Raw genomic sequence first — 14,183 nt, 5'->3', positions numbered from 1 at the left:
ATATATATACACATATATACTGTATATACACTATATTGCCAAAAGTATTGGGACGCCTGCCTTTACACTCACATAAACTTTAATGGCATCCAGTCTTAATCCGTAGGGTTAAATATGAAGTTGGCCCACCCTTTGCCGCTATAACAGCTTCAACTCTTCTGGGAAGGTGTCCACAAGGTTTAGGAGTGTGTCTATGGGAATGTTTGACCATTCTTCCAGAAGCGCATTTGCGAGGTCAGGTACTGATGTTGGACGAGAAGGCCTGGCTCGCAGTCAGCACTCTAATTCATCCCAAAGGTGTTCTATCAGTTTGAGGTCAGGACTCTGTGCAGGCCAGTCAAGTTCCTCCACTCCAAAATCACTTATCCATGTATTTATGGACCTTGCTTTGTGCACTGGAGCATAGTCATGTTTGAACAGGAGGGGGCCATCCCCAAACAAGCATGAAATTGTCCAAAATGTCTTGGTATGCTGATGCCTTAAGAGTTCCCTTCACTGAAACTAAGGGGCCAAGCCCAACCCCTAAACAACAAACACACACCATAATCCCCCCTCCTCCAAACTTTACACTTGGCACAATGCAGCCAGGCAAGTACCATTCTCCTGGCAACCGCCAAATCAAGACACGTCCATCGGATTGCCAGACAGAGAAGCGTGATTCGTCACTCCAGAGAACATGTCTCCACTTCTCTAGAGTCCAGTGGCGGCGTGCTTTACACCACTGCATCCAAAGCTTTGCATTGCACTTGATGATGAAAGGCTTGGATGCAGCTGCTCGGCCATGGCCCAATTCCTTGAAGCTCTCTACGCATTGTTGTTGTGCCAATCTGAAGGCCACACGAAGTTTAGAGGTCTGTAGCTATTGACTCTGCAGACAGTTGGCAACTTCTGCGTACTGTGCACTTCAGCATGCACTGACCTCGCTCTGTCATTTTATTATATATATATATATATATATGTATATGTATTTTTTAATCTGCACTTAAAAGTTTTTTTTTTGCTTCACCCTTCGTTAGGACGAGGAGAGAAACTGTACAATACAGTTTCAAGCGTCCCTGCATTTTCTCAAGTTCAATGTATTCAGAATTAATTTCACTTCCCTCAAGAGGAAATACATCATCATTACTAGGGATGTCCCTATGTTTCCGATGCTAGCATCGGTATCGGGACATCCCTAATATTTACCATATACAATCAACGCATTATAGCTCATTCAAAGTTTTACAAGTAGTCTGATAAAATTTTCTCCAACATTATTATCACAGTTCAAACATCTAAAAAATTTAGCAAAATCACACTGAATCACTCAAACTCAGATCTCAGATCACATGCAGTGACCCGCTGAATTTAAGCATGTTACATAAAAAGATACAAATCATAATCTTTGTTAAAACCATATGGATTAAGGGAAGAAAGCCTATTAATCCACCAAACTTCTTTTCTTTTTAAATTTCAAAATTCTATCTCCTCTTCTCCTACACCTAGGAATCTCTTCCAAAATCATGAACTGTAGCTTACTGTCAGAGTGACCTTCTTGAGAAAAATGCTTAGCCACTGGCAATCCTGGTTTTGTCAGATTAAGCACCGATGTATCTTTTTTATAATACCTAAAGGATAAACAACATTTTTAGGATCTCAGTCATACATAGATTGTGCAATTATGGAATGGTGATTCAGTGCGAGTTTGCTACATTCTTTTTTTTTTTTAGAAAATAATTTATTGTTTTACACATTGAAACACAACAATGCAAGCTATTTGTGTCCAGAGAGGGCACCAGGCATAGTTATGCATACAATGTTAAATTATACAGCTAAACTTAAGGTCTAAATAGAAAAATAACAATAGTTACTACAGGACAGAAGGGGTTACCCCTCTCGGGAAACTTCCCAAAGTACAGGTGGGGGAAAAACAGTTCCCTGCATAGCTCACTTGGCCAAAACTAGCTGCTCTCGTGCTTAGTCGCTAGGGGCTTGGTCACATCCTACTTATTATAAAAAGACGTCTCTTTCAGTGTGGCCTAAGGCCTCTCCGGGCCTGATTGGATGACACTGGCTCCAGTTTTATCCTAGGTCCCCCAGAGGGGCAGTATGTCGCACTCAGACTGCTGCACAGTCTACCGCTGAGTTTGTGCACTCCAACCAGCTATCCCAAACTTTATGAAATTTGTTAGGGCATCCCCTGTGGGCATATGTGTCCTGATATAGAGGCAGATTATCATTCACCAGCTTCTTCCAGAAGGACAATTCTGACAGGGCCGGCTTCTTCCAGTTCATGGCAATAGCCTTGCGGGCATAAAACAAGGTCAAACCTATCAGCGTGCATTCAGACCTGGTCCGAGCTACGTCCTCCACCAGGCCCAGAAGACACACCCTTGGTGACAGTGTCAGTGGCAAAGAGGTGACCCCCAGATATAAAGTGCACTATAGAGCCCCAGTAGGAGGAAATGAGGGGACATTCCCAAAAAAACATGGAAGAAGTCCCCCTCCTGACATGTGCATCTCCAGCAGGATGGAGAGATGGCTGGATTAATTTTATGTAGACGGTGAGGAGTGAAATAGGCTCTATGAAGAAATTTAAATTGTACCATTCTATCCCTTATTGCGACCAATTGTTTAAACAGTCCATCCCAGATCACCTCCCAGTCCTCCTCATCCAGACTGGGGATGTCCACCCTCCACTTGGATTGTAATGCTGATTGGTTGGAGGAAGTCAGGGTCTGCAGAGTGCTGTAGAAACAAGAGGTGGGTTTCACCAGTCCCTCCGTCCTTGCAAGGGATTCCATGGGGGTCTTGCCTAAGCTGATCCTACCTCCCGGAAACTGAGTGCCGAAGGCGTGGGAGAGCTGTAAGTAGCGGAAACCGAATTTGGGTGGGATGGGGCGGTGACTGGCTAGATCGGCGAATGACATCAGGGAGTTGGCCTCTACTATATCAGATATTAATTTAATGTTATGCTTTGCCCAGAAAGAGGGGTCAGGAATTGTGTAGAAGTGGGGCAGTTTGGGGTTATTCCACAAAGGAGTTTCTGGGAAGATGTCTAGGGCAGCTCTGGAGCACCAGGCCAACCCCGTGCGCCAGACCCTGATAGTAGTGCGCATAGAAGGGCTGAGAGGGTAGGGGGCTCTCAGTCCTCTATATAATAGGCCAGTCAGTGCCTCCACTGAGTTCAAGATGGCCACCTTCAACATGACCGAGGAGATGTTGACATCAGCCGAGAGCCACCAGTTGGCTGTGACCAGTTAGGTAGCCAGGAAGTATTTATGAAAGTCTGGGAGTGCTAAGCCTCCCTGGTTATTGGGGTGCATGAGGGTCGTGAGTTTATATCTCGGGGGCTGAGTCCCCCACGGGAAGGAGGAGACTATTTGATTAATTTGATGAAAATAGGGTTTAGTTATCCATACCGGAGAGTTACGAAAGATGTATGTGAATTTGGGCAATATCTTCATTTTAACTAGGTTAATCCTCCCCAAGAGGGACAAAGGTAAGTTCGCCCACGCCTTCAGTCTCTGCCTCATATCATCTAGGATCGAGAGTATATTAAGTTTGATAAAATCCTGAGGCGAGCCAGATATCACCACCCCCAGGTACCTGAACAAGTCCACCCAGGAGAGTTGAGTGACCGTTCTGGGTACAGACCTGGCCTCCGCATCAATAGGGAACAGTATTGACTTGTGCCAGTTGACCCTGAGACCCGATACCCTCGAGAATGCAGTGAGGACATCTAAGGCTCCATGAGGGTCCCGGATCATTGAGGAACAAAAGCAGGTCGTCCACGTACAGCGTGGACCCTCTCCTCCAACCAGCCGACTCTAAGACCCTTAATATGGGGGGATGTCCTCAGAGCTTGGGCTATGGGTTCCATGGCCAAGGCAAAGAGCGTGGGCGACAACGGACACCCTTGCCTAGTTCCCCTGCAGATAGGGAAGGGAGCTGACAGCTTATTCCCAAGTTTGATAGAGGCCATAGGACTATGATACAGTAGTTTAATCCAGCGAGTAAATTCCAAGGGAAATCCCATTTTGTTCAGTGTGGCCCACAGGTAGGTCCATTCCACTGTATCAAAGGCCTTTTCTATATCAAGGGACACCACCACCCTGGTTCCGCTGTTGTCATGGGATGCATGCAAATTCATAAAGCCCGTTTGGTCCAAGTCAATCAGGCTATCCGTCAGTTGGTTAAGTCGCACACTAAGGAGTTTGGTCAAAATTTTTTAATCACAATTTAGCAGGGCAATGGGCCTGTAGGAGGCACAATCAGTCGGGTCTCTAGGTGGCTTGTGGATTAAGATAATGGGCTCCAGTCATAGAGGGCAGTAGACAGTCTGCCTCCAGACATGAGACATACATCTCACATAGTCTAGGGACCAGGAGGTCTGCATGTGTTTTGTAAAATTCCATTAGGAATACCCTCTGGGCCTGGTGTTTTCCCGTTAGGGAATGAAGTATGGCTGCGAGCACCTCAACTTCAGTGATGGGTTTCGCCAGAAAGCTTCTCTGCCCATCTGTCAACCAGCCCAGGGCTACCGAGTCCAGTAGAGATCGCAAGTCCGGGGACTGGGCCTCCACCGTCAGTGTGGATGAGTAAAGGGTGGTGTAATACTTCCGGAATACCTCCAGGATGGCATTGCCAGCAGACGCCCATTCTTATCCCCAGTTTCAAAAAAAATTTGTTTGGGGTTATGTAGGTCAGTGCGTGTTAGGTCCGCAAGGCGCAGGCTGAGCGTGCGTCTTGCTGACATAAGAGCATCAAAATTGTCAGGAGTGGGGGACAGCCCATATCTAGAGAGGCAATCCGCTTCTGTAGCGTAGAGTTCATCCGTGCGAGCTGAGTCCACCTTTTTTATTGCCTTCTGGAGGGACATGTGGTCACCTCTCACACATGCCTTGAATGCATCCCACACAACCGCAGGCCCCGCAGTGGAGGTGTTTTAGTTCCCAATATTGCGCAACAGAGGGAGGGATAGCCTCCAGAGCCATAGGGTGGGAGATTCAGTGTGGAACATTATTCATTAACAGGCGATGTGAGCTGTGAAAGACAATAGCAAGAGCATTCATACTTAAAGAAGAACTATGAGGTGAGTGCTTTTCACTCACCTCATAGTTCTAGCCGACCTGTGACAATGAGACTGTCACAGGTCGGCTCAGTAGATCGAGAGGTGAGCGAACACATACCGGGTTCGCTCACCTCTCGATCCTGTCACGACTCTCTGCCGTGACAGGGGAGGGGCTGGATTTCTCCCCTCCCCGCTCAGATCCGCCAGCCCTGACTGGCGGATCGGACGGGGGAGGGGGCGGGTACAGCTGGCTCTGCCTCTAGATAGTGCTAATTAAACTGAGTGAGCCAAGTGTTGACCGTCAAGTGTTGTCCAGCCAGGCTGCAGCCGCCGCAGGGGTATCAAAGAAGCGGGTGGTGGCGCCATCACTCACCCGCAGGCGACTGGGATATAGGAGGCCATATTGCAAACCTATCTCCCGGAGCCTCTTACGAACTTCTGTATAGGATCTGCGCCGTTGCTGTATTTCCACCGAATAATCAGGATACAAGGAGACAAGATGGCCGCCTCCGAGACACCACAAGGCCTGCCTCCTGAGGAACGAGTCGATCTGCTCTTACTGCGCCTTATACAGCCTAGTTTTGTGGAAGTGATCCAAGTCAGGAGGTGTTCCGGCTCACCTGAACCCAGGTAGGTCTCGGAAAATCAACACCAGGATAGTAGCAGGATATTATGTGGTGCGGAGCTATGTATTTCCTCATGGGGGAAGTTAAATGTGATCAATAGGACTATTTGTGCACACACCGAACTTAGGAAAGAGTGAGGGTGCTCTAAACTGTTGTCCTGTATTGTGCAGCTTTTCTTGTTCCACCAAATAAAGAAGCAGCAATAAAAATTTTATTGCAGATTTAAGAAAGTGTATGGCATCCCACTTTGCAACTTATTCAGATATTGCAGTCAGATTAGAGCCCACTTGGTGCATACACAGATCAGTATATGTTCGGATCGGACGGGGGAGGGGGCGGGTACAGCTGGCTCTGCCTCTAGATAGTGCTAATTAAACTGAGTGAGCCAAGTGTTGACCGTCAAGTGTTGTCCAGCCAGGCTGCAGCCGCCGCAGGGGTATCAAAGAAGCGGGTGGTGGCGCCATCACTCACCCGCAGGCGACTGGGATATAGGAGGCCATATTGCAAACCTATCTCCCGGAGCCTCTTACGAACTTCTGTATAGGATCTGCGCCGTTGCTGTATTTCCACCGAATAATCAGGATACAAGGAGACAAGATGGCCGCCTCCGAGACACCACAAGGCCTGCCTCCTGAGGAACGAGTCGATCTGCTCTTACTGCGCCTTATACAGCCTAGTTTTGTGGAAGTGATCCAAGTCAGGAGGTGTTCCGGCTCACCTGAACCCAGGTAGGTCTCGGAAAATCAACACCAGGATAGTAGCAGGATATTATGTGGTGCGGAGCTATGTATTTCCTCATGGGGGAAGTTAAATGTGATCAATAGGACTATTTGTGCACACACCGAACTTAGGAAAGAGTGAGGGTGCTCTAAACTGTTGTCCTGTATTGTGCAGCTTTTCTTGTTCCACCAAATAAAGAAGCAGCAATAAAAATTTTATTGCAGATTTAAGAAAGTGTATGGCATCCCACTTTGCAACTTATTCAGATATTGCAGTCAGATTAGAGCCCACTTGGTGCATACACAGATCAGTATATGTTGACAGCAGTACATGCTGAAATCATAACGGTGCAAATGTGTATATACAGTATATATATATATATATATATATATTGTATTATACCTGTTAGTGACCTAATCAGTTAACGGATAGAATTTTCAATTTGCTAACTTATAATAATATGCATATTAATAATTTGAGATGATTGTATTTTTTTAAATTATTGACTTGTGAGGTTTTAATGTCTACCAAAACTCAACAAATATTTTCCAATGACTATAATGAGATTCTCTTTTTCCTTATGTTTCCCTATATATTTTCTTTACACAGGGGAGCTGCTGGATGGCCAGAGAGGGCTTGTACCTTCAAATTTTGTGGATTTTGTGCAAAACGATGAGTTTCATGTGCCGAGCACTTTGACCAGTGAACAGGAAGAGAATTTTCTCAATCACTCAGCCCCTCTTCTTCATGGGGAACACAAACTGGAGATCACACCGCCCATTCACATAGAGTCCAGTGTGCTGAACAATGGCACAGGGACCATGGATGTGAACATTGATGAGATTGGAGAAGACATTGTGCCTTATCCTCGAAAAATAACCCTTATCAAACAACTCGCCAAAAGTGTTATTGTGGGTTGGGAGCCACCACTAGTGCCACCGGGCTGGGGTCCCATCCACAGTTATAATGTCTTGGTGGGAAAAGAAGTCCGTGCATCTTTGAATTTTGGGAGTAGAACCAAAAGTCTTATTGAGAAACTAGATCTCGCCACAGTTACCTATCGCATATCGATCCAGACAGTCACGGATCGAGGCAACTCAGATGAACTGCAGTGCACATTGTTAGTTGGGAAGGATGTAATTGTAGCACCTTCTTATCTCAAAGTAGACAACATCACTCCAATGTCTGCTGAACTCAGCTGGCTCCCAAGCAACAGCAATTATAGCCATGTCATTTTCCTAAATGATGAGGAATTTGACATTGTTAAGGCTGCAAGTTATAAGTATAATTTTATGAACTTAAAGTCCAATGCAACATACAAAGTAAAACTTCTGGCAAAGCCTCACCAGATGCCATGGCAGCTCCCTCTGGAACAGAGGGAACGAAAGGAAGCATATGCAGAATTTACTACTCATCCTTTAGGTGAGTGGCACTTGCATCATTCAATACATGTGTAAAGACAGATAAATAGAAAACGGATATGATTATTTGTTTTTCTTTTTTTATATAACTCGGGATTGGAGTGCATTAGCATTTTTTTTAAATCTGTAGCCACCTATTAACAGATGGCAGCATTTTGTCCAATTTTTGCAATTAGTAAACGCTTTATATGTAAAAGAACTTGCAGATTTGTGCCATTTGTGCCGCTGATGGGGGGTTATTCACTAAAGGCTGAAGAGTTTGAAGAAGGCAGGAGAAGTGAACTATCTAGGCCAATATAGCTGATTTGGAAACATTCTCCAATTCAGCTCACTTTGCAGTTCAGTTATGTTGTCCTAGATTGTTCACTTCTCCTGCCTTCTCCAAACTCTTCACCCTTTTGTGAATAACCCCTATGGAATCAACAGTGGCATAACTATAGCCATAGCAGCTCACACAACTGCTATGGGCCCTGAGGTTGAGAAGGGGGCCCGATTACAGATGCTGATGTCTCCATCCCAGAAATGCTGATGTCAGATGCACAAGATCATGCTTTGGGATCATGCTGTTGCTGGTCACAGATCTCTTTTGCATCCCTCTATCTGTGAATTGATTTATTGACTTCAAAGCTGATTGTTAACCTGGCTTTTCATTTTTTTGTTGGGGGGTAAGAGGTAATAATGTATCTCTGTCTCTGGGAGGGGGCTGATATCTGGTTGCTCCCTTATAAAAATGGGGCTTCCACCATAAGGGGGAGCAGCTTACTTTATCACTTTAGTGACAATACTTTGCCAAATTATAGATAGCTGTATGTAATCATGCAGACCCCTGTGTGGTTTTGAAACATTGTGATCGGTTTTTAATATGAGAGAATAGTTACATTTATTAATACTGTCCTTTGTGTAAAGACAACCGGGGGTATTTTTATATTATATTATTTAGTTACTAGGGATTTATAAAGTCTATAGTAAATTAAATTTGTGTTTATTCCTCCTTCTTCCATTTATAAAAGAGGATGGAATGAATAGAGCTGACAGCCAAGCAATGGTTAATGTAGAACACGCTGCTTCCACTTATGTTTAAAACTTAGAATGGCTAAAATGATCGACTTATTTACTGGCACATACGTTTGCCTGGTTGCCAAAATACAACCTAGAATTGTGTCTACATCTATTTGTTCCAAATAGCTGTGTTCCTTTTTCAGCCACACACATACAGCTCCATGGCTTCAACTTGATAATACTTAGATGCTCTTACCATAGTTACTTGTTTATGGCATTGGTTACTATTGTTTTTCCAATATCCATCTTCTTTTGTCATCTTTAAAGCTAAATAAAAGTCAGTACTAATACTTTGCAGTAAAAGTGCTGGGTTGTATCGCTACCCTGTGCATGGGACTTTGCTTATCTGTGTTAATGTCTAGACTCATCCCAAACTCTGATTCATATGGCAAGGATAGCTCATGACAGTTCCAAGTCTCAGTCTGATTAATTGGCACAGTTAGTCACCGTAATTGATTCTTTTCTTGCACTTTTTTTAATTTATTTTATATTACAATAAATCATTTTCTGGGAACATCTTAGCTTTGATTAACTAAATACTAGCACAATCAAACGTAACTATATAATCTATTAGCTGGACGAATATAGAATAGTTGGGCAATTTGCCACCAGCATGCAGGAAAATGTTATGTATTAGATTGCTGACAAATTTTATTATTAGGTTTTGTATTTGGAAACATCTGCACTGTGTCTTAATTGTAGAGCAAAGATCCTGAATTATATGACTTGCATTAGGTTATTAGGCATCCATATAAACTGGTATAAACCAGTTATCAGAGGCAACACGCTAATTGTTTGTGTAAAGAATATATATTAAAGGGTCCTTTAATCCAAAACCCATAGTTCTCATTTTAAGTATTAGATATTATGTATATTTTGTTAGATGCTAGGGAGATGAATTACCTTTACACCTAATTATTTCTCTGGAACTCTGTTGGTAATTTCTATGTGGTAAAGCTAAACTCCGTGTCATTTATTTTCCATACAGACAGAAGCAGCACTTGAATCTGCCTTTATGTGAGTCTCCTGTAAACTTTTGCACAGTAGCACCCAGAATGGTAGATGGAGGGGAAACATTGTAACCCTAATCTGACTGTATAACATTGCAGAGTTCTGTCCAGCTAACATTTTGGTTTTCCTGGTAGAAATAGAGAGAAAAATGAATTTTATTATTAAGCTGCTATTCCTTCTTTGTTCAGTCCCAGTCTGGTGGGTGGTTTCTAGACCTCACTGCTCAGCTCAACAACAGTACAGTCTGCAGAGAACTTTAATACCCCCAAATAACAAGACTGGTTGAACAGAATTACAATTGGTGGACATGACAGTTCATAAATGTCTATTTTAGCTATGTGGTTAGCTGTTTGCTTGGAGTTTAGTTGTAATTGTCAAACAGGGATATCTTTCCTCAGAAATATCTGAGGTCATTGTCTACCAAGATAGCAAGGATAACTTGCCACAAACTTGTGGCAGGGGTAAACTGCAATTCTTGTTAACTTGCTGCACACATTCCTGGCATGTTATAGACTTGCAGAGCACTTGCAGCACCCAACATCAGTATCTGACTTTACAAATGCAAAGGAGAGTGGAGGCTATTATATCTGCAAGGAGTAGGGGGACTCCGTATTAATACCCATGGATTTGGAATGGGATTTCCAACAAGCTAATATAGGAGTGATGATCTGGTATACAACACACATTTTGTCAAATACTGTATCAGTTTCTGGTGGCCTTAAATATTTGCAGGCCAACATTTATGTTCTACTGCTCACCTTTATCATTGCAGTAAAAGATATTCCATTTAATGGCAGGTCCCCCTGTTCCACCTGAAGATGTTTCTGTGCATCCTGGGCCTACACCAATTACGCTGCTAGTTACATGGAGACCACCAGTGCTGTCACCAACAGGAACCTCCAATGGAGCAAATGTCACTGGATTTTCTGTGTATGCAAAGGGACAAAAGGTAGGTTACTTTGTAAAAAAAAAGTGAAATCTTAATTAATAATTACAGTTTTGCTTTTAAGTGTTACGAGTTTGCATGTATTGGCAGGACAGAGCAGAGCTGATAAAATTAAATAGCGAGTGTAGTGGTTTATTTCTAACCTTTGCCTTTGTTCAGTGTACATAAGGAGCTAATATAAATAAAAACTGCTGCTAACAGGGAAGTCCTTTAATTCAAAATGTATTTATTATTTCCAAAGTAAACCATATTTTTTACAAATAACACAGGGATTTTGACTTACACTTTAGCCATATGTGTGGCAATATAGATAGATGCAGACATGTGCTGCCCATCAATTGCTGCTTACATCCTTCTCAGCCAATCGGAATGTGAGGCATCCCTAGGAATATATATATTTTTTAAAATTCATACCACGAATGCAGTACACCTTAATCAAGTCCATTACAGATATATGAATCCAGTTTTATACTGTATACTTCAGTGATGCAATGATTCTGTGTTAAAAGGGTTGAGAAAGGCTTCTGTAGCTATAGAGACAGTCTATCCAACTAACTTTCCGTAGGAATGCTAAGTGGAGGAAGGGGGGGTTGCCTGCTATGATAATACAATTAGGCCTGGTTGATTGTAATAGGAGAAACACTGCTAGAAAAAGCCAATAACATGAGAAGGGGATGATATTTCAGCATATACTCTGTAAATAAACAGCGTACAGAACAACCAAAGGGTTGTCGAAAAGACATAACATAACTTGTTAAAATAAGCTCACTGCATATGAATATATTACAAACTCACCTCAAATAAATGCAATTGAAATTATATTGTTTTTGTATATCTAAAAATAATGCTATTACTGAGAATATTGATGTTATAAACATATAAGCAAATATAATGGGACATACAAAAGGGGGACTACCATTTTTATTCTCTTGGTGCTCGACTTTCTGAAAATCCACAGTTGTGGGGATCTCTGCCACATAAATAGAACACATGCATATACATTGAAATTCATTAATCAGACAAAACAATATATATTAGCCCTGTCAGTGTTTGGATTAATATTGCAAAGCTCAATTCACTAAGCAGTAACAATTGTTATTTGCAAAGACAACTGTTATTTCCATGAGCAAGAATAGCAGTCCCATGGCTGAAAATATGTATCATTATGGTAAATAACACATGCATTGTAGCTTAGTGAACTGGGCCAATGGTGTAATACAAAATTACCCTAGGGTCAGCAAATGATTCTTTTTGATGACCAAGGACAGTGCAATGCCAAAGACTTCAACTCAGAAGTGTCTCTGTAGCCTACTGCAAAGGCATTTCAATAAAAAGGCACATCACCTTTGATTTTGTTTTCACTGCTGATTACTAGAAAGGCTAGAATGCATTTACTGCTGATTACTCAAATGCATTTACAAAGTAAAAGCAGGTTCTCGGTTTGCTGCACAACACTGGGATCTTGTTCCATATTAGAGAGATTCTTTTTTTAATCTGAGCACGTTATTTTAGTTTTTACTGAACTCTGCTGTACAACCAACTGTACTTTTCTTGATGGCATATGGCTTTCAAAAGTGGAAATCAGTTAATGTTTTAAAATGTACATTTAAAGTGTATTTCATTAATTGTATGGTTTTCTTGTACATGGATCTATTTTCCACAAATAGTGGGAAGAAGTTGATATCAGATACAATAGTAGGTAGTCATACACATTTTACTGTTTCTCAGTCCACTTCTTTGTTTTTTATGTATAAACACAGGTGGCAGAGGTGGTGTTCCCTGCTGCAGAGAACATTGTGGTGGATCTCATCAAAGTACTTAATCTAGATGCCAAGGAAGTTACAGTGAGAACCTTGTCAGCACAAGGGGAATCTGATGACTCCCATATTGCTTATATTCCACCTGAATTACTGGTGCCTCCAACACTTCAACAACACACAAGGACTATGCCCAAATGCAAGCCATTATCAAGTGCTGGTGTACCAGATACCAAAGATGAACATATATGTCCTCATGGGAAAATGGATGAGTCTTGGGAACATCATCATTCAGTATCCCCAGTGCATGTGCATTCCTTGGAACCTCCAACATCAAATTTTCACACTTCAGGTCATGGTAGAAGGTCACCTTCCCCACAAAGAATTCTACCACAGCCACAAGGTGCACCCATATCAAATACAATGGCCAAAGCAATGGCAAGAGAAGCAGCACAAAGAGTTGCAGAGAGCAACAGGGTAATGTATGCAGAATTCTATGTATGTATTTCAAAGACATTTCGGTGTCTTATATTAATGAGAGTTAAAACACAAATTAAAGAATGGTTCTAACTGCCTTAACATTTGTAATATACAGCACATACTTTTGTGATCCACCCTTATCTGTTGTGAGCATAAAAGGGGGTGACCAAACTTCTGAGACTGCTTTTCACTGCCTCCTCTTCAGTCAGGATTCTATTAAAATATCAATTTCTCATTTGCAGAATGGTCACACCTGTGCTTCCTCAGAATCTGTGTTACAGTCTGAAAATAAGTATCTGTATTCCTTTTCTGAATGAACATGTAACTACTTATTAGGATGTGAATTTGTAATGCACATAGGTGCAGCTACGGTACCATACCAGACATTTAAAAGATCTCTTATACACAGGTTTTATGTAGTCCTTTCCTTTTTTGTTTCGGTAGATAAGAACAGTAGGGCCAAACTAATCAGGTGTTATGATTACAGAATGTTTTACACTAATGGTGCTTAGTAAAAACAGGCAAATATTAAACTTTGTTTTTCAGCAAATAACAATTTGCAATCACAAATGCCTAAAGGTCACAAATAATTTGTGAACCCACTCTGTGTGCAGCTGGATAAACTCTCTAAGGTCCTGTGTTCAAAACCATTTGTTTGCATCAAAACTGCTTTATTTTCATACAAGTCAAGAGGAATGAAAAAGCAGCTTAACTACTTGCATCCCCAGATATTTTTCTCCCTAAATCCCTTTGAGTCAAGGGTGCTTTTTTGAAATTTTTTGGCTCTGCTGTCTTGGTTCCACACGTTACGGTTTTAATGTTTGTAGTCTACCTTAAGTATCCTAATTTTTAGTAAATTAGGCTACATATATTTTTATTTACCTGTTTTTTTATTGGGAATAAATTATAAAATTAGATTTTGCCAATGCAATGTTTACATAATTTGCTCACCGTCATATATTTCCCATAAATTACATTCAACATAGTCTGCTGATTACAATGAAATCACATTAGAGTGACTTTTATATAATGTAGTGGAATGGTAAACATTAGTTTAAGTTTTAAGTGGGTCATACACTGTGTGTGTGTGTGTATGTGTATATATATATA

At 41.8% G+C, this 14,183-nt stretch overlaps 1 protein-coding gene across 3 annotated transcripts in view; it reads left to right on the top strand.

The window, feature by feature from the left end:
* The window catches only part of RIMBP2 (RIMS binding protein 2), a 250,479-nt gene that overhangs the window by 198,616 nt on the left and 37,680 nt on the right, over positions 1-14,183 (top strand). For all 3 annotated transcript variants that reach the window (XM_018576485.1, XM_018576484.1, XM_018576486.1), the window contains 3 exons: positions 7,009-7,821; positions 10,688-10,839; positions 12,597-13,070. In XM_018576485.1, coding sequence (XP_018431987.1) covers positions 7,009-7,821; positions 10,688-10,839; positions 12,597-13,070 — 1,439 coding nt within the window. The remainder of the gene's footprint in view (positions 1-7,008; positions 7,822-10,687; positions 10,840-12,596; positions 13,071-14,183) is intronic.

Source organism: Nanorana parkeri, unplaced genomic scaffold (genome assembly GCF_000935625.1).
Source record: "Nanorana parkeri isolate BGI_ZX_2015 unplaced genomic scaffold, ASM93562v1 scaffold68, whole genome shotgun sequence".
NCBI classification, from domain to species: domain Eukaryota; kingdom Metazoa; phylum Chordata; class Amphibia; order Anura; family Dicroglossidae; genus Nanorana; species Nanorana parkeri.
Note: the sequence above shows the minus strand (reverse complement) of the source record. Positions and strands in the feature narration are given on the sequence as shown.